Source organism: Tympanuchus pallidicinctus, unplaced genomic scaffold, assembly GCF_026119805.1.
Source record: "Tympanuchus pallidicinctus isolate F22 unplaced genomic scaffold, pur_lepc_1.0 scaffold22, whole genome shotgun sequence".
Lineage (NCBI taxonomy): Eukaryota > Metazoa > Chordata > Aves > Galliformes > Phasianidae > Tympanuchus > Tympanuchus pallidicinctus.
In genome coordinates this window covers 36,855,639-36,880,093 of record NW_026294739.1, presented here as the reverse complement: position 1 = coordinate 36,880,093, position 24,455 = coordinate 36,855,639, and the positions used below count along the sequence as shown (strand labels likewise).

The 24,455-nt window shown below is 41.4% G+C and overlaps 2 protein-coding genes across 5 annotated transcripts in view; one reads left to right on the top strand and one right to left on the bottom strand.

Moving 5' to 3' along the window:
- CYLD (CYLD lysine 63 deubiquitinase) overlaps positions 1-24,246 on the bottom strand; it is a 40,059-nt gene extending 15,813 nt beyond the window's left edge. The window contains exons 1-5 of one of the 4 annotated variants that reach the window (XM_052687503.1): positions 24,228-24,246; positions 3,741-4,405; positions 2,475-2,777; positions 1,517-1,622; positions 486-584 (exon numbers count right to left, since the gene is read on the bottom strand). In XM_052687503.1, the coding sequence (XP_052543463.1) occupies positions 486-584; positions 1,517-1,622; positions 2,475-2,777; positions 3,741-4,247 (1,015 nt within the window). In that variant the 5' untranslated portion in view covers positions 4,248-4,405; positions 24,228-24,246. The other 3 variants (XM_052687501.1, XM_052687504.1, XM_052687502.1) reach the window with 3 other exon arrangements.
- On the top strand, positions 12,896-19,818 carry SNX20 (sorting nexin 20). Its single transcript, XM_052687505.1, has 4 exons — positions 12,896-13,044; positions 14,782-14,963; positions 16,620-16,771; positions 18,937-19,818. The coding sequence occupies exons 1-4, from the start codon at positions 12,998-13,000 to the stop codon at positions 19,603-19,605; spliced, it is 1,050 nt and encodes a 349-aa protein (XP_052543465.1). The 5' UTR covers positions 12,896-12,997; the 3' UTR covers positions 19,606-19,818.
- Positions 24,247-24,455: the final 209 nt, after the last annotated feature.

The following is a 24,455-nucleotide window of genomic DNA, read 5'->3' as shown; positions in this document are numbered from 1 at the left end:
AGGAAAAAAATCTAGCCAAAACCAAAAGTCAAAATAGGCTTTTATAAAACTTCATTCTGGTTCTCAATCACAGAAAAATTGATAGATTTGTTATTAAATAGATCTGCTCCACAGTGAAATATTCAGAAGTTTCTTAAGCAGAACAAAGTCAACAGCAAATTCAACTTAAAAACAAACAAACCACAGTTTCAGAAAAGGACTGGGCTGTGAGGTAACACGCCCCTGAATTTTTGCTCAACCTCAAATTGGTTGTTGAGTAGTCTCAACTTCTGCGTGCATTTTAACAACAACAAAAGAAACCTCAGAAAACTGCAAACTATTCTTATTATGGAAAATAAGTTCATGAAAATATTCTGACTATTCACTGCTTCAGACAAACTTAACTCGATAAGTGGCTGCAAAAATGAATGAAGCGTAAGGCAATGTTTTGCTCCAAGCAATATAAATTTGTAATCTTACACTAAAAAACGACCCCTCACACGTACCTGTTGCCTTTGGCTTACTATGGTTGAACACACTTTTATCACCACCACCTCTTGCGGTATAGGCAAGCTTGGGAGGTCTCCTGTCTTGTGACACAGTCTCTAAGATGGTGCATATGGATGGAACATTAGTTTTCTACACCACACAGAAATTCAGCTTGAAATGCAAATGGGAATAAAACAGTGTTCGGTACACAGCCAACAATTTCTTCTACTAGTAGGGCTTGTTTCCATTGCATCAATCATTACTCATTCCAATTCTGCATTTGTTTAGCATAACTAACAGACTAACTCCAGATTTTTCAATGAACATTTCATGCTTACACTACGGGAAACACATGAAATTCCTACTTCTTTTCCTCCCTACAAACAGAACTACAGCAAACGTTTCCTTGAATTCTCCAGAGAAAAGAGGGCCCAAAAACACGCATCTCAGCAAGCCAACAAGGAGGAGGTGAATGTAGGAAAAGCTGGCCAAACTGAAGGGAGAAGGACAATAGCTACATGTTGGACAAAACCACACTCTCACTGGTACCTGATATCAGATAATTTCATGTTATTTATTTGTGCCCTATTTTCTTACCTTCAGAAGAAAAATTACAGGATCACAGTTGTTACAACTGCACTGAATTACAGGAATAGAGAATCTTTGAACAGTCTTGCTATGAATTTTTCAGAAACTTCAAATGTTTACTCACAGAATGCATACATACTGCTGTCAATACATCTAAACCCAAGGAAGACATGCTTAATGATCCACAGTATTTAAATTCCTTCAGCTGAAAGGCATTCAAGAATGATTTCTGCTGTCACCTCTCACATATTTAGGTGTGCCTACGTCATACCCCATACAATTTGAAAAGCTCACTGTCCAATATCAGAACAGTTTCCACAAGTGAGATTGCGGCCAAAGAAACTGAATACAAATTAATTCAGGTGAATTCAGGATCCAGTAATTCCACAGTACTGTTTTATCATGTAACTGTGCACTGGTTGTTATCCGTCTGCCTTAGGATTGAGAAAGCAGAGCATACCTGGTATAACATCATTGATATGCAAAAGAAGGGTACTTTCAACACTTGCAAAACTGCACAGCTGTATGCCATTGTATCTTCCATCCCAGTTTCCAATAGGATTATCCTAAAAACAGAAAAACATGTTACATGTATCCCCAGAAAATAAATAGGGCATGCAGAACACCTGCCTTTAGGATCATGTTCAACTATTTATGGTAAAAAAGAAAATCATAAAGTTTGACAGCAAATATTTTTTTCTGTACAAACTTTTCTGTACAAAACGATTCAAACATCCCTGTTCTTTTCTGAAGTAGTTCCTATTTTAACAATCATTCCTTTACTACAACCCATTATTTTTACACAGGTTAGAACAGTTTTTAGTGCTATTAAGTAACAGCTGTGGCAATCAAGGAAATGGAAGCACCTGGTCTTAAAAGCACCCTTGAACTGCCAAAAATATGCCAAATAGCCCATTTTAAGAAAGCTGAGTTTCTAATTTTAATTACAAACTTCATGTTTCCCAGAAACATCAACCTTAAATACTGAATTTTAAGTACAAACTAAAATACAAACAAACCAAAGCTACATGAAAGAAAAAAAAAAAACCTAAAAAAAAAAAAAAAAAGGAATGCAACCTAATTATTTTTTTAAAGGCAGGACAAAGCCAGTCTCACAAGACAAACATTCAATGCTGTTACTTGAAGACTGACATCGAACACTGCAAGTGGCTCAGTGGAGGCTCCTCAGCATGACCAGAATATTTGTCCTGAAGCACTTAACATCAAATAGGGTTCTATTTACCTACTGACAAAAAACAGTTACGATCGAGGGACATTTTTGAACACTACTGTTTAATTCCCATTTTAGGTCAGCCTCCACTGAAGCAGCTTGTGGATAATGTTTCTTCTTTTATATTGCATGTAATTTACTAGCTAACACACATGCAAAAGTTATTAAAGTCGGATTATTCTCTTACCATGTCCACTCCAACAACGTATCCTAAACTTTCGTTTCCTGGTAAGACATCACAGAATATAACTGTCCCATACTCTATACTCTCTCCTATCTTCAGAGAAACCCTGGAGTTGATCTCCAGAGGAGGAAGTTCTACCTGCATTGCGTCAACTGGAGCTGCATAGTCACTTTCCAGTTCATTGTCATCTTCTTCCACCAGCTCCAGTTTGTCCAAAGCAACAAAAACCCCACAATCCTCATCACATCTGAAAAGCTGCTTGCCTTGGTACTGTCCATCAGTAAAGCCCTGGCCACGACCTTCTTCCTAAGTATCAGAGGGAGAAGAAGAAAGAAAAACAGTGTATTTTGTGCCAATGCAGGATACTTCAAAAACAGTAAAATAATCCACTGATCTGGAGAACCCACAGTATGAATTAGCCTGATGAACTATCACTGCACTGGGTTGTCAGAATTTGCAACAAATACACACATTGTCTACCCTAAGGGATTAAATGGCAGAAAGCTTGGCAAAGAATGTATTCTTCAGCTGCAGATTTTGCTTTTATTATCAAACTTTTGCCAGATCAAGGTGAGATTACTTCATACTAAACACAAATGTTAAGGAATCAAATGAAGAGAGATGATTTTCATACGTGCTCAGGCCTGATGTTCCCTGAGGTTCTTACTAGCAACTGCAAAAAGCGTGGAAACTTTGAAAAATATATTCCTAGAACAAGAGTAGCACTTTCCTCAATCGAATCCTTCAATGTCTCATGCAACTGCAGCACAGTAATGCCTCACTGAAGCACACAATGGTCACACTTTCTCTCTTAACTAGCTGCAATTTGAATTTTTGTGCTCTGCAAGAGCACTGAAATCTAGGTCTGCACTACAGATTGTATCCAGGCACTGCTGACACACACAGAAAACCAAGGTACTCAACGGAAAGCTGAGAGTCAGAAGTTTGCCCTGATGGAAACGTAAGGTATTAACTCTTCCTAGACTAGAAGAGTCAGAATATGTTCAAGTCTTTCTGCTAGCTCCCGTGTCTTCATTAAAGGCATAGCATACAAGGCTGATCTGACATGCTGTGATCTCACAGGTCACATATATTTGATACACAGCTCTTACTTTTGATTTTTATGAAAAGCCTGAAGGTCACAAAACTGGGGGGGTTGTGTGGAGGGGTAACAAAGCTGCTAGATTCTGTTATAACTGCCTCTTTAAAAAGCATTTTCAGTTCATCTTACAAAATACATGTGATGCTCGCCCTTAGCAAGGAACTTACCAGCAGTTCTACTCCAAAATATATCCCTGTTAGGGACCTTTCCTGCAGCAAGGGTCCTCTGAAACGAACAACTCCAGGAAACTTCTCTTCTCCCGACCTAAGCTGTACTCTAACAGGTGAGCCAATATCTATTTGGATGCCTTTAGTTAATCTGCTTTTGCTTTTAAACAAGCTGTACCTTTCCTCGCAGTTAGTAATTGCCAAAAGCAGTTCAGCTAGCTTTTCATTTATTTCGATAACATCCTTCTCATCCACAAAAAGAACTGCATGAGGTTGTTCCAGAATTTTTAATCCAATCTGTAGTTTCTTGCCTTTACAAGGAATATTTCTGGAGTGTCCCACTGAAGAACGGTCTTGAAAAAACTGCCCAATGCTACCCTTGGGCACCTTCAATAGCTTCTGAGTCTGCTTGTCTACGACACTGCATTCTTGGAGAAGCAGGTAAAAGATGCGCTCTTCCCAATAGGATGAACTGCCTTTTTCTTGACTCCATAACCCTGAACTCATTGTGATTGAAACTTCAGAAGCTGCACAGAAGATTTCAAGAAAAAAAATAAAATTGTTGATATACGTCTACTGATCTTGAAAAATTCTACTGGAAGGTCCACGCTTTGTGAAACGATTCAGTTTTCATATTGCAGAGAACCAACTCCAGAGCAGAAGGCCTAGGAAAAGCAGAAAGAAAGGCAAACTTAAGCTGGAGAAATGCTGCTAGTCTTAAGTAAAAGAACAGAAAATCATTTACATCTGTGACCACAACCATTCCTCCAACAGAACAAAAACACTTCAGCAAAATCCAAGGCAGCAAAAACAGTCCCTGAACAGCCGCAGCCCCACTGACCACACACATACTTGTGCTTGTTAATGCTATGCATTTCCTCCCCTTGTTTCCTTGAAGAGGCTATGGAAAAAGCGTACTGAAATGCAGGAACCACTCAAGGGAAAGGATAAAAAAAATCTCAATTTCAAATGAACTGGAAAAAACATCCTCACAAATGGTATTTTGTGGAAGCTCCCTGCTAGGAAGACCTTTCCTTGTACTCTGTGACTACTTACTTCTGACAAAGTGCACATCTGTCATCTCAGATAACGTTTTGTTTCAGCAAAGTAGAAAATTGTGTCAGTGTAAGAGATGGACAGAAAATGGAAATTCTACCCCTCTGCAACAGTCGTTTCTTTAAGCAACAGAGATGAGCAGTTACAGTAAGCAATAAACAATGCATGAAAGCCAAATTGTATCAGTGCTGAAACATTCCATTACGTAGAAAAACCTAGCAGCTTTCTTTATCATTTGAGAAAGGTAATTCACTTCAACAAAGTAGGAAATTTATCACTTAATAAAGCAGGCTGGGTGAAAACACCTTTGTTAAATATTACCCTAAGAATTATAGTTCACAATCAAGGAACTTAACAATATCTTACAATATTTCATTGCTCACAGTAGCAGAAATACAAGTAACATACATACATAGTTGCTCCAAAAGTAACGCCTCTTCTTCATTTTCACAGAGACTACAGCAGATACAGAGAGCAAATAACACTATCTGATAAAGCACACTGTCAGCTACAAAACACTATCTTTCAGCACAGTCACTACCATTCACTATGCATTTTCACTGGTGATGAACAAGAGCCTGCATGCCACGTGCAAACAAGTCTGCACCAGCAGAGGTGACCACTGTTTCACAGCTGCTATAATTGCACAGCTGCTAGGAAAGTGATTGCCCACACAACAGATCTTTCATCAGCCCAACAGATGGAAGTTCTAATACTCCAAATCCATGTTATACAATGAGTTTGGCAGGACAGTCCAGTTAAGGCTGGCAATGTGCTCCATAGCCTCCTAACTGTATGGGGCCTGGTGTTACTGTGTTGCAAGAGAAAGATTATCTTTTTCTCTGGCCTTACAATCACCATGTAGCGGTCAGAGTTAATGGCATGTCAGGGTTCCAGGATTGCCCCTTTCCTATCCCAGAAGACAGTGCACATCGCTTTACCCACTCAGGGCTCCATCTTGAATTGATTCTTCGATGGGGAATTCACATATGGCCACTCCATGGACTGATGTTTTTACTCTGGCTCACACTGGGGACATCAGATCAGTAGTAATGATGTGATCTAGGGAACCCTGTTTGGGTTCAGCAGGTCCTGACAAACTCGCACTCAGTGTTCTTTCTCTTTCTGTGTATCTGTGGGACCCACCTGGTGCAAACTCTGTGATATCCCAACACTGCCACCATTGTTTCCAACACACTCAAGCTGATACTCAGCTCAATGCACAGTTCTCTGGTGGTAATCCACTGGTTTGCATGGATGAGCTGGTTGAGATGCTCTTCATTTGATGGTGTGACAGCTTTGTGTGACCATCAACACCACAGCTCGTCTTTCACATGACAGTCACTACTGCTGAAACATACATCCACCGCCTCACTCTGTTCACATCCACTGTCTGCTCACCAGACATTCAGCAAGCCTCAGAGGGCACCATTTTCTCCACATGAAGAATTCAAAGACACCTCTTTGCTTCATTCATGCTTCTATGTCAAAGGCTGTCCCTCTGCTGCCATCACACGGCATCTGATGTCACACGGCAACAAAACGTAACAGAATATTGGTGGGAAGGCTCAATCTCTACTGCCATCCCACCAACATCTGCCTCTGAATTTGTGGGCCAACATAATAAAATAGAAGGCATTACTTTTGGAGCAGCCCTCATACATACATGTTACATGTTAAAATGGATACATGAAGGAGAATCTTCAATAGCTTAACAGGAATTATTTTTTTTTGTTGAAGAGCAAGAAGGGTCCCATACAAGTAAAGAAAACACCTCCACATACATTGTTGTGTCACCACTCTGTGGAGCCAAAGCCAGTTTGCATTTAGTTAAAGGTGAAGTTTAACTTCAGCATATAAAAAGCAAATATGCTTTGTCCTAACACTGCTATTCTTTTCCTCCAAGTCTTTTCTCCAATGGCATTTAAGTATCACAGGACCTACTGTTACTTCCCCTACTCAGTCTGATCTGAGTTCCAGAAGCTATCAGAAAGACTCTACAAGTAATTATCTTCAACATACTTAAAGAAAGTTTTAAACCTTTTCACGTGAAGGAAAATAACAGCCAAGGAGCAGTTTAACTGTAAGCAACGTAGCATCTTTCAGCCACTAGGAATTCACACCTTCCTATCTGCCCTGCTATGCCTCCAAGCAAGGCACTGCTCGACAGAGCCATGCCAGCTCTCTTCATCTCCAAGATATTACACACAGGTGCCAGTCATGCCACACTTAGACAAAGCTGCTGTAGCACCTTATAGAAAATCATGCATTTTTCAGGTATTTTCATTTTTGAAATTATTTAACTCCCCTTCTCACAGTCCCTCCATGCAGCTCATCAATGCCCCACACGATGCAACTACCTGATACTGCAAGGATCCAGGTCCTCCTTTCAGTAACCATAACACTAAGTACGGATATAATAACATATTAAAAGAAGTCTGCTTAAGAGCTTACGAAGAGAAGCAAGGAACACATCAGGAAAGCTTTGTTTGCAGCTACCAACCCCCTAATTCTACCCCACGTGCAGCTGCGCTGCAGTAGTATGCAATCTTAACACAGTAGCAAAGAATTCAGTGAGAAAACACATCAATAGCTACAATCAGATTTCAAAATAACTTTACACCGTGCACAGCCAGCCTTTGGAAGTCCTGCCGTCCACAGGGATGGCACAAAGCCACTAAATAAAGTGCTAACGAGTTTTCCACGATGACAAAGTTCATTACCAGCGCGTTACCACCACACAAAAACGTCTATTAAAACTTATTTACCGCTTCCCTACTCCAAAGACACCGTTCCATAACAACAGAACGGATAGATAAGCATTCCCATGGCACAGAAAAGCCAGCTGAGAAGCACGCGTGCAAGGAGCGATTATAACAAAGCTGATGAGAACAGCAGGTGTCGGCAGCGGCTGCAGGCAGCTCTCACACGGCGTGCGAGGAAAGAATTAAGAAGCTTCTTCAAAATATCAATTAAAATACCCGCCAATATCAATAAATCCAGCATTTCTAAAAGCTAAATGCGGTTAGAGGTTCCCGTTCTGACACACGCACTCCGCCCAGGAGGAAGAACAAGCCCAGCCGGTAACCGGCGGAAAGCCCCGGCGCCGCTGCCTCCAAGGCCGCCCCTCCCACCCAGACTCGGCAGCATCGCCGCGGCTCCGCGGCGCGGCCCCAACCGCGCTCCGCCCTACCGGCCGCGGCACAGAGCCGAGCGCTCGGCACAACGCCCGCTCCCGGGCCCGAGTCGGGCGAGGCGGCCTCGAAGCGCTCCGTGGGCCGCGGGAAGGGCCTGAGGGTGGACGCTGCGCAGCCGGGAGCGCTCGAGCGGAGCGGCCGGGCCCCCGCGAGGGCCGCCCCTACCTGAGGATACCTGAGAGTACCTGAGGGAGCCCGACGACGAGCGCCTCCTCACCTGCTCGTGCCCGCCTCACGGTCCCATCTTTGGCGCACCGCGGCTCCGCCACCGAAACGCAGCCTGCCTCTCCGCCGGGCCCGCCCTCCTGACCCAGCGCAGCCAATCAGGGAGCGGCGACACGGCCGCTTCGCGACGTCATTGGCGGAGAGCGCCGCCCGGTGACGGGCCGACTCGAGGTTTCTACGTAGTCAAGGTTGTGTGAGCCGCAGAGGAAGGTTCGGGGAGGAGAGGAAGAGGCGGGCGGCCTTCGTGAGGGCGCCGATTGGCTGCGCGGAGCGCGAGGCGGGAGCAGGCCGCACTTCGGGAACTGCGGGGGAGCTGATTGGGTGACGCCCGTGCTCGCTGCCTGCCCATTGGCGGCGCGGCTAGCCGGACGCGTGGCCGCAGCTGTTTCTGTCGCAATGGCGGAGCGTGCCGAGGACGGGCCCGGCTGCCTTCTGCGCGCGCCGCCAGCGACTTCGCACAGGTGCGCGAAACGGCGCTGATACGGGGCTTCGCGAAGCCAGCTGCAGCTCGTCCGCAACCCAACGTCTCAGCACGCGGTCTCTGAGCGCGGCTGTACTGAGTCCAGCCGGCGGTGGCGCTCGGGGCGAGCAGTGCCGCAGGAACGAGCGGGCGCCGAGCCCCGTCCCACCGCACTGCCCGCGGCTCCCGGCACAGCTGCTGACCGCACTGTGGGCACTGAACGGCAGGATTCCCTCCAACGTTCCTTAATTTATAACCAATAAACAGCAGAGAAAGTACAGTAAGATTTAAGCGGTGCGCCTCGTTCCCGTAGCTGCAAAGCGGGCTATGCTGTGCTAAGCCTCCAGGTGGCTATCTCTAGCTGCGCTTTGCTGCCTTTCCCACCGCGCCTACAAACCCGCGTGTGCTGAAATCCTGTTAGCCCAAAGGCTGTCATGTTTACATTCGGCTATAAATAAACCGCACGTGGAACGAGACTGTAAGCACTAACGCCGTGCCGACAAAAAAAAAAAAGCCGACAGACACGTTGGAAGAGTTAGATAACAAAATACGAGCCAGGAATGACTCTACACAGCATATCCAGCAGCTGAAAAGCAAATATTTAAAAATGCTTATCTAGTCCATGTAATTACGTGCTTATGTGATTATGTACTCGGCTCTCAGTGTTATCAGCAGGGAAAATGACCAACGTGTACACACCATTTAGGAAGCCTGTCGTTGTGCACAGACAGAAGTGCCCTGAGATGTAACCCATGCTAATATCCCATGTTAACATCCCATAGAGCCGCCGGGCGTGCGCTGCAGCTCCGTGCCACTGACAGCACAGCTGGAAGGCAGCCCAACCTGTTACTCTGCAGCTCCTTTAGAAGTATGAAAGAGCTGTAAAGTGATAGCAGGACTTTGGCAGCATAAAATGGGCCTGTTGCATCTCTTTCGTGTTACAAACCCTGTCTGTAACACCAACACAATATATTTGCCATTAAGCAGCACGATATTTTTTAAAATGGCACTCTTGGTAAAACTTTCTGTAATAATGAAGTATTGTAAACAAATCCCACTTTCAGAAGACACACCAGCATACAATTAAACATTATATAAATATCATGGAACAGTATTTTGTGCTGTGCCAGGACAGTAGTTTGCTATACATTTATCAGTACCCAGAAGTGCTGAATATTCATGCAGAACATATGATTATTTCCACTTCAAACATGGAAACGGTAAGTATGCAGCTGCAGTAAAAGAAAAAAAGAGAGGAAAAGTTCCTGCAGAAGCATAAAAGTCAACATCACAGCACTTTCTAAATATTAGTTGTATGGTAGAAGAGGACTTGGACAAATATGTTGGGTATTTCTGCCCCCTCTTGGTATTTTTCATTACCTGCAGTTCTAATGAATTATTTGCTAAAATAAATAAGGTTTAGACACATAGCTTGGAGCCTGAGAGCAGAAAGCAGCACAAGCCCTAGGAGGTCATCTGAAGCTGTATTTCACAGGGCTGGAGCTGAAGAGGTTTTATAATTGGGTATTACAGCCATATTTAACTCAAATAGGAGTTTGCAATGCCCGCTATAACAGGAAAAAACCTGGTAGTAAACTGCAGTTCCTATGTAACGGTGGTTTGTCTCAATTTTTCAAGCTAATATGAGTTTAAAATATTTTCTCTGTTGGGGTTTTTGTAACTATGAGATTGGGAAAACGTTAGCTGCCCAAATCAAGGCACGACATATAACACTGTTGTAGCAGTCCCTTCTGATTCTTTAACCATCAAAAGCACAAACACTGGTCTTTCCCTAAAGGCATCCTTAACATGCCATCACAAGGCTAGCTCATCTGGTGGCTAATTAACGAGTTTTAGGCAGCTCTTCCTAAAATGGGTCCTTTCCTCTTAAAGATGTATGAAGGACATAACTCCTATGACAACCACTTCTATAAACTGCAGTATTCCAACTTTAACCTCGCCTAGCTCCTATGTTACTGCAGAATATTTTTTTCTATATCCCTCAGTAAATGCATTTAATACTGTGGCCTTTATGTATGCCAGCCAAAGTCAGTGCTTGTGCAGAATGCAAACTCTGAGTAAGCCAGTGCATAAGCATCCTTTTTTCACCACTGAATGTGACACAGTACATTTTTTCATTAAAATTTACCATTGTTTTATGGATACCCAGATTAATTTAGAATGTAAGAGCACTTGCTCGTCTCAGAATGGTGTTCTGCTCCTGTGAACATTCCCCTTTGCTGCTGCTTAATCTTTTATATTTGACTGCTGAAAGTGAAACTGAAAGTACAAAGCAAGAGCTATCAGTTACGCACTCTGCTAACAAACCCTACCGTATAATGTAGATTTTTTTATTTTTTTTTTTTGAATGTGCTAATCAAGGAGACATTCAAAAGTAAAGTAAAAGAAAAGTAAAACACTGCTAGACAAACAACAGCTGGTCCTGGTGAAGGGCTAAGGGTTGCCTGGAACAAGCCAGAGAGTACAGGAGCAGCAGCCAGGTATCACGGATGTCACAGCCAATGGGGTTAGCAGTGGTCCTTGGGATGCTTCCAACCCACCCTTCAGGAACCAGATGTAAACAGAATAGCTTATGCTGCCAAGGCAGGCAGAATTCCTGCAGAACACCCTTGATTTATAAGCTATTTCATATCACTCAGTCATGCTCATAGTTGCAGATTTCACATCTAATTATCCTGGATGATTAAAAAAACTAGGAGGTACTCACTCTGAAATTATTAATAATGACCTTTATGTTTAATTAAGTGAAAAATATACTTTCTCCTTTTCCTTCGGCTTCAAGACCAGGACAAGAGCATGAAGCACCACAAAGTAATGCACTGTTTTCTGGCAACACATGAAGTAGCAAATTCAGAATTCAGAGCTCAGATACGTCTGTGAACTGTCAGCATGAGTGAAATGCACCAAATCCTCCTTGGATTTCGTTCACAATTGTAACCAAACCCGTAAATCTAACTTTAAAGGAATGAGACTCGAGCCAGAAACCCACGCCTTGTCTACACTTAAAAGCTTTGGCTGGTACAGCTACACCTTAGAGCTGTATTGGCAAGCACACATTTCTTTTCTGCTATAATTTAAATCACTTTCCGCATGGATCACATTAAATGGGCTGAAGGACTCTGCCAGTCCCTTACATTAAGGGTTTTGCCAGTATGGCTGGAGTTGCATAGGAGTGATTTTTCATCATTCTGACAACTATTTTGGCAAAATGTCTACATTTAGACAGAGTCCAAGTTAAAGTTGGCATTGTTTTATGTTGTGAATAAAGCTGAAGAGAGACATTGTCAGTTTCTGGCCCTGATCTTACATTATTTGAAATTGTTTGTTCTAAAGGAATGCGTGGGGCAGGATCCATGTGGTTCTTTGGATGCTTGCCTCCCACATTTGTGCTGCATTAAAATCTCTTGGTTTTTCATTGAGTGAGCTTTGGCAACAGGGAAACTTACATTACTAAAGAGATAGCATCCACACTACTTACCCCAGAAATAGTTATCTCAGTGCTTTAAAGCAAATTTCCAAAGCAAAGTGAACTACAATAGGAAGCATCTCGGCCAGTGGATGTGTGGATTAATGCATCATTCTTCTTCGCTTTGTCCTCAGCTCAATAAAGAGCTGAAGTACAGGATTAATTTTAGGCGCACACAAGTTCATTTCAAGTTTAGTAGTCACGTCAAATATGATAATGTTCCTTTTTGAACTTCAATTAAGCAGATATTTGAAATTAATCATATATTTAAGCACTGTGTGGAATCAGGATTTCTGTCAGAAGTGCAATTTTACATTGAACAAGGCTATTTATTGTGGTACCATCTGCATGTTCTTTCCTGAACTGGATGTTAAGTCTCTACTTTAAAGAGTCCTACAGGGCATATTTTTCCACATAAGTGCATTTACATATTTGACTCATTTTTCCTAATCTCTTATTTGCTAAGCGTGGGGTTTTTTGGTTTCAGAAATCCATGCGGACACATTTCCATTGATTTTGTAATTGCATTGACTGTTCAGCGCTTTCCTCTGCCACGCTTTATGTTTGCACATGTAGAACTGCCTGGGATTTGCAGTCCTGCCCTTGTGGCTGGAGCTGCATTGCTGCATCTTGTCTGCAGACAGCAGCCGAGCTGTTTGAGGCAGATAGGAAACTTAATGCACCAAAACAGCAAGCCAATTGGACGAGGAAGTCTGATTTAATCAAGACTTCTTCCTTCCTTTCTGTAACACACAGAATGTGCCTGCTCAAAGCACACACACACGTATTAGTCTGTTTTTAAAAATGCAAAGCAGGCCTCTCCTGACTTCCTATGGACTACGCACACACCACAGCTAAAACCTCCTCAGCATTTTGCAGGTGAGCATTCTGTGCACCTCTGTTTCTGCTGTTACTTGTAACTCAGTTTGAGTGGTGTTTACTCTGACAGAGAGCAGGCCCGGTATCTGGTCAAAGTAAAACTCTGCAATTTGCTGCACGCTTCCTTGAATTGTTTTCCATTTTTCTTTTCTTTTTTTAAGTGTAAAAATAGTTGTTTAGCTAAAACTGCTTACGGTGACTTGCAGGTGTGAAAGTGAAACAAAATGTTTCTGTGAAGTACAAATAGTTTTCAAGGCAGATACTTGAAGTCTTGCAAATCATTGCATTTCTCTGAGGAATCATATTTTACACTTATGTATGTACATACATGTATAAACATATTTAACATTAAATATACATATATGTAAATATGTATACTTGAATATAAATACACTCTTGCTTGTCAGGTTAGACAAACTCACAAGCAAGGAAATTTTTCTGATTCAATCTGGTGTATCTGAGATTATACTTACGTGAAAAACAAAGATTGGAAAGTTTATACTCTTGGTAGAAACTGTCACAACTGGAAATAACTGGCTACTCATCAAGTTCGAAGAGACTTCATCCCCCTAGTCCAAATTCCAAAAATAAGGGCTTTCACTGTTCTCTTAATAATGAGAGTTACAATGTGTACGTTCTTCTACAGCCAAGGCAAGCAAAAGAAAGGCTGTTGTTAGAGGAAAGCACTTCTGTTATTTCCAGCAGGGAAAGTAATTGCTTTTCCTTGTATAGTTTACCAGAAATCAATAGGTCTGCTGAAGGAGTTTCCTCACCTCTGTGTCAGGCATTGCTCAACTGTGTGGAAGACAAGTGGTGGCAAAACGATGTGTAGTAACACCTCTGCCTGCCTTGCTTAATAACCTCTCCTTGTGCATTATTTTTACATTTCTAGCAAGGAAACTCAGATTCGTTTAGAGCAGGTTTTCATGTTATTTGATTTCCACCCACTGGATGAACTATGAAGAATATCTCCCTCATACTAACCAAGCACAGCCTCCTGGCAGAGTTGTTAGGATGCTCTTAAAACATTCTCAACTGCTAGTAGAACACAATGATGTTTTAAATAGTTACTTAACAACAACAACAACAACAACAACAACAACATCTTAAGGGGACGTTTACATGGCAGAATAACCAGTCCACTCTACAGAGTAGGTATATATTTTGTTAAGCATTTTATGAGTATCTGGCAAAACATCTGTACAAGGAGGACAGACCTACAAACCTATCAGCACAGCGTATGGACTAAATGCCGTGCATAGTAAACTCTGATCACCTTCCAACGAGGCGTTATCAGGCTCACTTTATTCTCAACATGTAGTGACAAATCTCTGGAGAGAACCTGAAACTATGAAATAAAACTAAAATATTATACTGTTACAGATATCACTTTATTTTGCCTTATGGGCCAACATAATGATTAAGAACAGATGGCAAGTTTGGGAGTCTTTAGAACAGTAACTTCTAGCAATGTAAGAAAGCCAGGCTAATAGTGATGCTAATAATCTCAGAGTTCATCTGAACTAACACTTGTGAGGTTGAGGGCAAAATACAAGAACAATAAATCACCTCCCAATGAAGTTATGTTCTTCAGTGATTCCCTTTACTTTCCATAAAACAACGGTTGCCTTCATACATGTTCACAGGGAGCAAGCCAGTAAAAAAGATTACCAGACTGGATCTTCTAAAGGCATGTCACTAAGTAATGTCACATTTTTTTATAATTTTTTGTGACAGCTTTGCAATGGAGCAGGACCCAGAGTGCACAGCAGAAAGGGAGCTGCTGGAAGCTGCAAGTACAATCGCTACGTTTTCTATCACAGCTCCTCCTGACGAAGAACAAAGTCAACCCAAAGCTGAAGTTTCTTGTGAACTGAGCAAAGAAAATCCAGAAAAAGACAAAGGTTCCAAGGACCAAGGTAGATACCACTCTTTCATTTTATTCTTCACATAGCTGTTAATCCGTTATATTAAAAAAAAATAAATTGCTTTATTTACTACAATAGTAAAGTAGTATCAGCAGGGACACCAGGCACTTGACTGATATGAACCTGAGGCAGTAGTCTCTCACACACCCTGTGAAGAAGCAGCACTGGGCTTTTACTATGCCAAACATTACTGTCATATGTTATTGAATAAAATATTAAATATAAACATAACATATACAATTTCATCAAGATTTTCAGCCTGTAAAACTGTTATAAACAGCACCTCTTTCTAATAAATTATGCTTTGTAGAGTGAGCCAAACCCCAAAGGCACTGATAATTGAAACTGTATGACCAAACGATTAACAACATGTAAAAATGGGGCCACTGAGGAAGTACTTTATGTTTCTATCTCTGCATCAAGCATTTATCCTCCCACTCATCTGTGGTCATTCACTTCCATTGTCTGAATGCTGGATAAGACTTCAGCTGACTGCATTGACAGAAACATTGCTGACAGAAGACTGAGAATGATGTGCCCACTGAAATACAGATACACCATTTTTTTAATCCACTTTGCTAGCCTCTATGCCACCTCATGAAAACTGTTGTCACCACATTTCAAAGACAGAGAAATCACCCTTTTGGAAAGCTATGTCAAATTCCCCCATGAGCAAACACTTAAACCAGCTGACCTACGTTTTTAGAGGACTTTTTGCATGATTGTGACTGTATGTGGGTGGTGAGGGAGATGCACAAATAAATATCACTGTGGCATCACTTCAGCTACAAAAGAAAAGGAGGATGTGAGAATTCCTTCTTCAGCTGAGCTAATTACTTGAGTTTCTCCTTCAGTCATTGAACGGCCTGGAAAAGGACCACAATGCTCATGTAGTTTCAACCCCCCTGCTATGTGCAGGGTCGCCAACCAGCAGACCAGGCTGCCCAGAGCCACATCCAGCCTGGCCTTGAATGCCTCCAGGGATGGGGCATCCACAGCTTCCCTGGGCAACCTGTTCCAGTGCCTCACCACCCTCTGGGTGAAAAACTTCCTCCTAATACCTAACCTAAATCTCCCCTGTCTCAGTTTAAAACCATTCCCCCTTGTCCTATCACTGTACACCCTCTTCATTCGCTCTCAGCTTTAGCCTGTTACTGCATGGTCCCAGTATTTGAATATGGTCAGTATTTCAACACTAGTCTGAATTTGCATCTGCTTTGTATTATCTCCTCACCTTAGCAATGATAGAAACATCTTAGCCTTGTCTCCTCCTACCCTGGAGAAGAACCTGACTCAGAAGAGCAAGTCAGGATTTGGTGGGGCTGCTTGTAGAATGGGGAGATGTACCTCCTGCTCAGACTGTGCCTGAGGTTACAACTTGGACATGCAATGCTTCTTATCAATGCTTTTCCATAATAACAAATGTACACATTACAGCAAATTTATTGTCTTTCCAATTCCAGAGCAATACAGTTTTCCTCAGAGCATCTGGAGCTGTCTTTGTTAGCAGAGAAATCATTTAATCTATCATGCTCTAGGTTTTGCTTTTACAATGAAGAAATTCCAAGCTCTGCTTTCACAATAAATGTGTAAAAGGTTTCCTTCCACACACAATATAATTTGAAATACTAAATATATCATTTTTAGATTCCAAAGCATCCCTACGTCCCAACTCTTCAATGACTACTAAGGAGCTTCAGGAATACTGGAGGAATGAAAAAAGCCAGTGTAGACAGGTCAAGCTCCTATTTGAAATTCCATCAACCAGAATTGTAGAGCACCACTTGTCTAAATACGTGGTAAGTGAAAAAATGAATATGTAAGAAGATCATTAATTTTTATTCACTCTACAGGGATCTGCACAGCACACAGCACGCTTCACTACATGAAAGACTCACTGACGCCTGAGTTTTGCAAGCCATAATCCTACCAAGTAGAACCTGTTCTCACTGTTCACATAGGCATAGCTGGTGGATCTGCCCCTAAAAAACCCTCTGACAATTGCTTCATAAGACCTGCAGCAGTAGAGAAGTGCTATCAAGCAAATTAGTATTCAAATACCCTTCACACCTATAGGCTTGTTAACATTAAAGAAATTCATACAAGTATAAAAATATCCATGAGATTACACTTGCACTGAGCCAGGCTGCACTAACAGCTGCATTATATTTATATAACTTCCACATTGAAGATTTATGTTAGCACAAGTGCAAAATTCTTTGCTGTTGACAAAGCTTAAGACACGCACCAGCTAGCACTCCTCTGGGACTGTTCCCCTTCCCTACCCAGAGGTCCATTAAATGACATTTTTCTATTCCATGTTAAAGTGAAGCACGAGTGTGAGGGGCAGGAATGAAGAACAGGTTGGATTTCTGCTATCTTTTCCTCAAAGCACTGAGACTTGTTTTTTTTTTCTAATTCTACTCCTGGACTTGTGGAGAACTGAGCTAGAGCAAGTCTCTTTCAGTACCCTGGTTGGTGATGCTCAGAAAGGGATGTTTTGCAGCAGCCTCTAGGATCTATAAATTAAAAATGCTAATAGTCATTCTGCTGTTACTGATGCAGCTCAGGATTTAAAGCAGGTACATTTACAGTCCAGAAACTATCCTAGGATCTTGTTGCATGCTATACACACCTATTTAGATGCTACTGTCTTGCACACACTGGAGAGTATCCAGCTGACTGATTAAAAATATTTTAGTACAGCTGTAAGAGGACAAGGTTATCACTTGGTGTACATGCAGGTAGTTAAACACAGCTACGTTACAACAAAATTGAGCCAATCTGAATGACAGTTTAATTAAACATCATTTCTCCCCTTTCTCATGCTCCATAAAGACAAAAAAAAAAAATAAAATCAAGTACTTGTAAATTATTCACTTAGCTGCCCTTGATAAAATGATAACTTTAAAAACTGCTCATATGATTGCTTTGGATACACTTCAAGAGTATATACACTTTTCAGCAGGGAGCAGGGCAAAATACAGGAAAATGTCACAGTGCCTATAAATGAAAAGAGATCAGAGAAGTCAGCTCAAATTTACAAGCCTTTCAAGAAGTGCCTGTAAAGATCATTTATGAAGATTAAAACAGAGAATTTCTCTTGAAGAAAAAAAAAAAAAACAAGGAATAGAATCAGAAAGAAACTATTGCTAGTACAGTTTTGCACCCTTCTATACCAGCACAGAAAACAACTTGTGTGCATTAAACTGCTCCAGTTGCTGTATAATTCAGTGAGAATGGGAGAAACTTGAATGCGAACACGGTCATCATCCAAAGGCTAGCAAGCCAACAGTCCTTGCCCTTGGCTGGTGCACAGGGACACGGCTAAACCGGCCCCCCTGGAGCTCCACTGGTTTACGCATACCAGGTATTTGGCCATTCTTCAGTATTACTGTATTTGGATCAGGACCACAGGAGAATATATTTGTACAACACATAACACTCAATGTTATTTTGCAGCTATTTTGAATATCATATTCATTAGTTATTTTACGCTAGTGAAGAACTACAGAAGCCATACAATTGAGTACTGGTAATGTGGGACAGTGCTGCTGTTAGACAAGGATTTTGGCTAGCACATACAGACTTCTGTAGAAGTGTCACTTCTTTGAATTATTTATATGACAAGTATGAATTACAGGACAAAGATCTAGAGGGGAAAAGAGACTCCAGAGTTGCTCCATCTTATTTTTGCATACACCAAATATTAATGCCAAATATTCCTTCTTTCACAGCACCAATAATGCCTCCAAATCCCTAGAAATGTCTGATATAAACATTTCTGAGTGTTCTGGCCAACGTAAATTACACTGCATTCACTACTAAGTCTGGGAAATTCATTCTGTTCGCTGACAATGACTGCAGCAGCCACGGCTGTTACAAGCAAAGTATTTGTACAGAAAGATGTGGCTGCAGTAGGGTTAGGATGGTCCTTCTCATTTTTCTGTTTTGTTGTGTTTAGATGTATAAAATCATAATTTTGCAAACTGGAAGCTTTGACAGCAGCAAGTCTGTAATCGAACGGCGTTATTCTGATTTTGAGAAACTGCACAGAAATCTTCTGGAGGACTTCAGTGAGGAAATGGAAGATATGACCTTTCCAAAAAAAGCCCTAACAGGGAACTTCACAGACGAAATAATCAATGAGAGAAAATTGGCCTTTAAGGACTACCTGAGGCTTCTGTATTCAATGAAATGTATCAGGAGATCAAAAAAATTTATTGACTTTTTAACAAAGCCTGAGCTTCAGGAAGCATACGGCTGCCTGCGGGGTGGCCAGTACAACAAGGCTTTGGAAATCCTGTTAGAAGTCATCGGTCTGCAGGAGAGGCTGACCAGAGGCAACCCTGTTGCAACTGTCCCTACCCTCTGTGCTGTCGTGGTGTGCCACAAGGACCTGGGAAATGCAGCAAGTGCCTTCGAATACGGGGAAAAGGCTCTGTCACACCTGTGCATGCGTAGCAGTCACAAGTACTACATTCCATTGTTAGAAGCAATGATCACTTTGGCGTATGAGCTCGGCAAGGACTTTTTGTCTTTGCAAGAGAAACTGGAAGAATGGAAGGCAAAAAAAGATCCCGTACGTGTTTTCTCCCTGAAAGAGCTTGCAGTTCGGGAATATGTAAAATGAATATAAGAAGTAATTTCTCTAAAGTGCAAAGCTGCCTGCTCCTTTTCCTGAACACAATATCTTGAAAGAGTAATAATTGGAAATTACCTGTTAAGATAACATAACTTTCATAGGGAGAAAAAATATCAAGTATTTCTCAACATGCTGGGAAATTTTATATTTACTCTAGACATAAGCTCATTAAGACTTCTGGAAATAAACGTGTAACAAAAAGTTTTGTATAGTTTGTTAATTTTGATAGTGTTTTGAATATAACCCATTTTGTGTGGACAGTCAGGAAAATACCATGAACAAAGCAGTAAAGCTGCAGAATGAACAGTATTGCTTGCTTATAGGAAAATTACTTCATTTCAAGAAGAAAAATATCTTTTCAGTCAATGCAACCTAAAGGATGCATCTTTGGACACTTACTGTAGGCTTTTCCTCCTCCAGGTGAAGCCCAATCAAACAGCACTTTGCCATTTCTGAGAATGCTGAATCCTACCCAAGTTAATGTCTCTGGAGGGAGGACTGGAGGGAAGGTTAACAATCAGCCCTAGCAGGAGTGAGAAATACTACTGAATCACTCCATCAGATGTGGCAGAAGGTGCATCCTTGTTTGAAGCAATCTCCAAGTGCAGCTCAGACCTGAATGCAAAATTCATACCCATGCAATATACCTGTACTTCCTTCCTATTACGGAAGGGTGCTATTGAGGAGAACATCTGGCTAAAGAATGGCAGTATTTAATTCTGATTATCAAGCTGTGAGACACGTGGCTAATGGACAATCTGTCCAAAGCATGTGCTTCTCTGTTGTCTTTCAGAGGTTTATGTAAATTGGGCATTGCCTTGGTAACTGCCCAACTGGTAACAGGCACCGTTTCAGTGGCTCTGGAATATTACATTAATTTCTTGAGGGACCCCATCACTGTATCTGACAGCTACACTTGCCTCTAATGCTGTTGTGAAAGCTTTCTAACAGCTGAAAACATTTGTATTTAGCTGCTTCACTAGCAGGCCATGCTAGCACAGTTCATTATTTTCTACAGAACGTAGTTCCCTGTGTACTTCTAGACCTGTAATCCAGGAACAAAAGCCCAACTACATTGTCTGTAAATTAGAAATAACTGTATTAAGTTGCCTCCCAGGTGTATAAAAAAAAAATCAGCTAATTGAAAACGCACCTAACCTGAAAAACACTGTTGTGCATTGTTACAAGAATAATGGGTTGGAAAAAATACAGAATAATAGAAGGGCCTAGAATGGAAAGTTAATATTTTAAGTAGTTTTTAACAGCTAGTGATCAAACTCAAAAATATGTGTATTATTTACATTATTTAACATATATTAGTATATTTTTCTAGTTGTATCAAAAGTATGAGAATTGGGAGTAATTAAGAGATTCAAAGGCTGATCTTCCCAGAATACACCATACCAACAAAGTTAGAATGGACCAAAGGTAGCACCTTCTTATGGGATCCTGTCTGAAACAGTGACAAAGCCATGACAACAGCAGCATGTCTGCGCCATGCTCAGGCAGGTTGGAGCTGAGGCAGGAAGGGAACACAGCCATGACTCTGCTCCACCTCCACAGCAGTTATGTGGTGAAAGACCAAAACTACAGGAAGAAATGATTTTCCCACTTTTACTGTCCCCCACCCCTCACTGTTTGCAGCACTGCATGTTGTCCAGCTAGGCTGAGTACCAGGAAAGCAGCGCATCAGAAAAGTCTTGCTTAGACTTAACGGGTGGTAATGCTGTAAGTTTCCATCTCTGTAGGATTAATTGACATATAGCTAACCAATTTTTGTTGGCATGGCAGCGAATAATGGTATTGCTTTGCCCTCTTCTATTATGTTATGTTTTACTTATATTTTATTCCAATATATCATTTTCCCCATTTTACAGCCTGGGGAATTGTGGTGCAAATAAGAGAAGTGATTTTCTCCAAGTCTCATTTAGTGGTCTGGAGACCACACTGCTTGTCTGGATAAATGGCCAAGCATTACAGGCTGTACTGTTTTGCAGAACAGATAGATGCCTCCATTGCATGTTCTTAAGTTCAGCTTGGAGGTCGACAACACAGCTTTATCCATGAGACAATTGCACACGATGTCTGTGGCAGAAATACTTGAGGAAATCTGAGTGATATATTAAAAGAGGTAATAGGTGAATAGTAAAATATTTTATCTGCTGCTTTTTAAAAGTAGCAAAAGAGAAAACCTTATGTGTTTTTAATCATGCATATGTAGCATATAGAATATATAAAATGTAAATAATATAATTTTCAACAGGAAGGAACAGAAAATATTCTCAAACACACTTTCCAGTTTTAAGCAATTCCTAAATCTCCAGTATTTCTTTTCCTTGCTCCTGTAATCTAAACCAGAAGAAAGAGACAAGCAGTAGAGAGTATCAGAGCTGTTAGCAATCCACGATGATCCGCTTCCCCTGCCATTCAGCAGAAGCAAACAGCAGACAATGCACCAGAGCTTTCCAGTATGCTCTTACTCTTCTCACTGTTACTGACACTTTGCTCTGAAGTATACAGAAGATAACAATCCAAGTATACATTCACATTTCTTTTTTTTTCCCCCCTGAAAGGTCAAAAAAAGAAAATGTTGCCCAACATCTGGCCAGCATATTTAACAAACCACAGACTGCATACACACAAGCCAGAATAAAATTTAAATAAAATCTGGGCAGAGCATCTCCGAGAGTCCACAGAGAATTGTACTACAATCTATTGAGCTTTGCCCCATTTCCATATCAATTATTATATCATTTGGGGCATTAAGTAGATAATGCTGTTTACACAACTTTCTAAAATAACTAAAGAAGCCCATGAGGATGCCTAGTTACTTATGAAACATATGCAGACAAGATGCTCTCTGTGCAATGCAGCATCTTGTTTACAGGGAATCCTGTGATCTTTATCACATACTTGTTATTAACTGCTGTTATCTGCAGCATCACTAGAGGATAATATTTGCTTTTCTGAATCTTAATAAGGCTAAATACATTTACTGAATTCAACAGTTACGTACGAGAGGCATGGGAGTCCAGCTCAGGTCACAAGCTGGAATCTAGAAAGGTTTTGTGGCTCAGACAGCAGCTGAGCAAATCAAATCAAGAATGTTTATTTTCTTATTAGATCAAAGGCAAGAGCTAGATGTGTTGAAAAACTAAACGTGGATGTAATGGTGTAAAACACTGAATGTGAGCTCCCATCTGGATAAGGTGAGAACCCCAAAGAACCAACCTGTTGTTTGCATTAAGATCACATTGCAACATATGTTCATCACACCCTGCGAGTGAGAATTTGCTGCATATACAGATACACAAGACACAAATTTCACATCAAGGCAGTGATAGTTGAGAGTAACTACACTGAAATAAATTGTTGCACCATAACTGAGAGCAGAATAACATCTACTGCTCATATATACAAACACACAATCTCTGTATGCTGTGGATGGGTGGACAGACAGATGAATGAATGAAGCAAACAGATTTGGGTGTTTTGATGCTTAATAGATGTTTTCCAGATGTTTTAAGAAACTCAGATAAAACTACTTTCACAAGGACCTCATGGTTATATATACACACACAGTTTAAAATACACAACCTTCTTTTATCAGTAATTCATATCTTTATGTCTGTGGCTCCTTGGGCAAGGGAAAATGACAGAGAAATAGATGGCCTTCTCTGATCAACTCATTTCTCCAAACGACAGTTACCTAAATATTTTTCATTCCAAACACTGCTCCAGTAGACCCAGATACCCATAAAATCCCACATAACTTTCCCAAAAACACAAATTTGAATCCTAACACCTTCTTTCACGGCCTGAATTTCTCAGATTTGCCTGCTCCCCGCCAACTGCCTGCAGTGCCACTAGATGGAGCTGCAGCATTTGTAGGAGACGGCACCTCTGCAAGCATGCGAATGAAAAATAAACTTCTTTAAAAAACAGAAAGGATTGAACTGCTTGAAGTTAAATATATATATACACACACCTCTCAAGCCTGCCGCTTATGTTTTAATATGGTTAAACTAAATATATACGCGTATCAATTCCATTGTGAGCTCAGGCTACAGCGCCCAGCTCTCTAGCTGTCCTTCAGGACAATTTAACAGAGCCCTTTATCAGCCAGCTAGCTCTATGAGCTGGCTGGAAAGCTGAAAGAGAAAATGTTCTTGCAGGCTTTTAGACCTGGTGAGTTCAAAGCCAGAGTCACTGCAGCACCTCAGTTCCTGCAGTACCTTTTCCTTCTGATCAAAAGGAACCAAGTAAAACTCGCAACTCTTAAAAGAACTATCAAATAATGGGGGGAGGGAAGTAAAAATAAATGAACCCATAACGCCTTCTGAACAGTGCCACAAAAGCTTATTGACTCCATTTTAGGTTGCTGAACCCCCAGTGGGAAAATGAGAGCTGGGCACATTTTGATTTTGACTACTGTACGATATTTTAAAGCTCCAATAATTTATTTACATAAAGGCATGAATATATCCTAAACAGTACGTATACGTAGCAATCTGACAGATCAGTACAATAGGAAAAGGTGCCACAACAGAGGTATGATGATGGAAGGACAATAGAAAGGCATTATAAAGGAAGGGAAGAAGATTGCTCACCCCTATCAGAAGATTCCAGGTTTGCAGGGGAAAGCTTCACCAAGGAAGGATCTCCAACCAGAGATCCTCCTCCCGGGGCAGTTGGCTCTTAAATGAGGTCTAAGAGAGGTACAGCCAGGCTCCACCCCTCTGGTCAAACAGCTGAATTGCCTTCACCTGTGCTTCCAGGGCTGCCAGGGTTCTTTCCCCAGGTGCTCAATCAGTGGGTCAGGCCATGGCTCAAGTTAC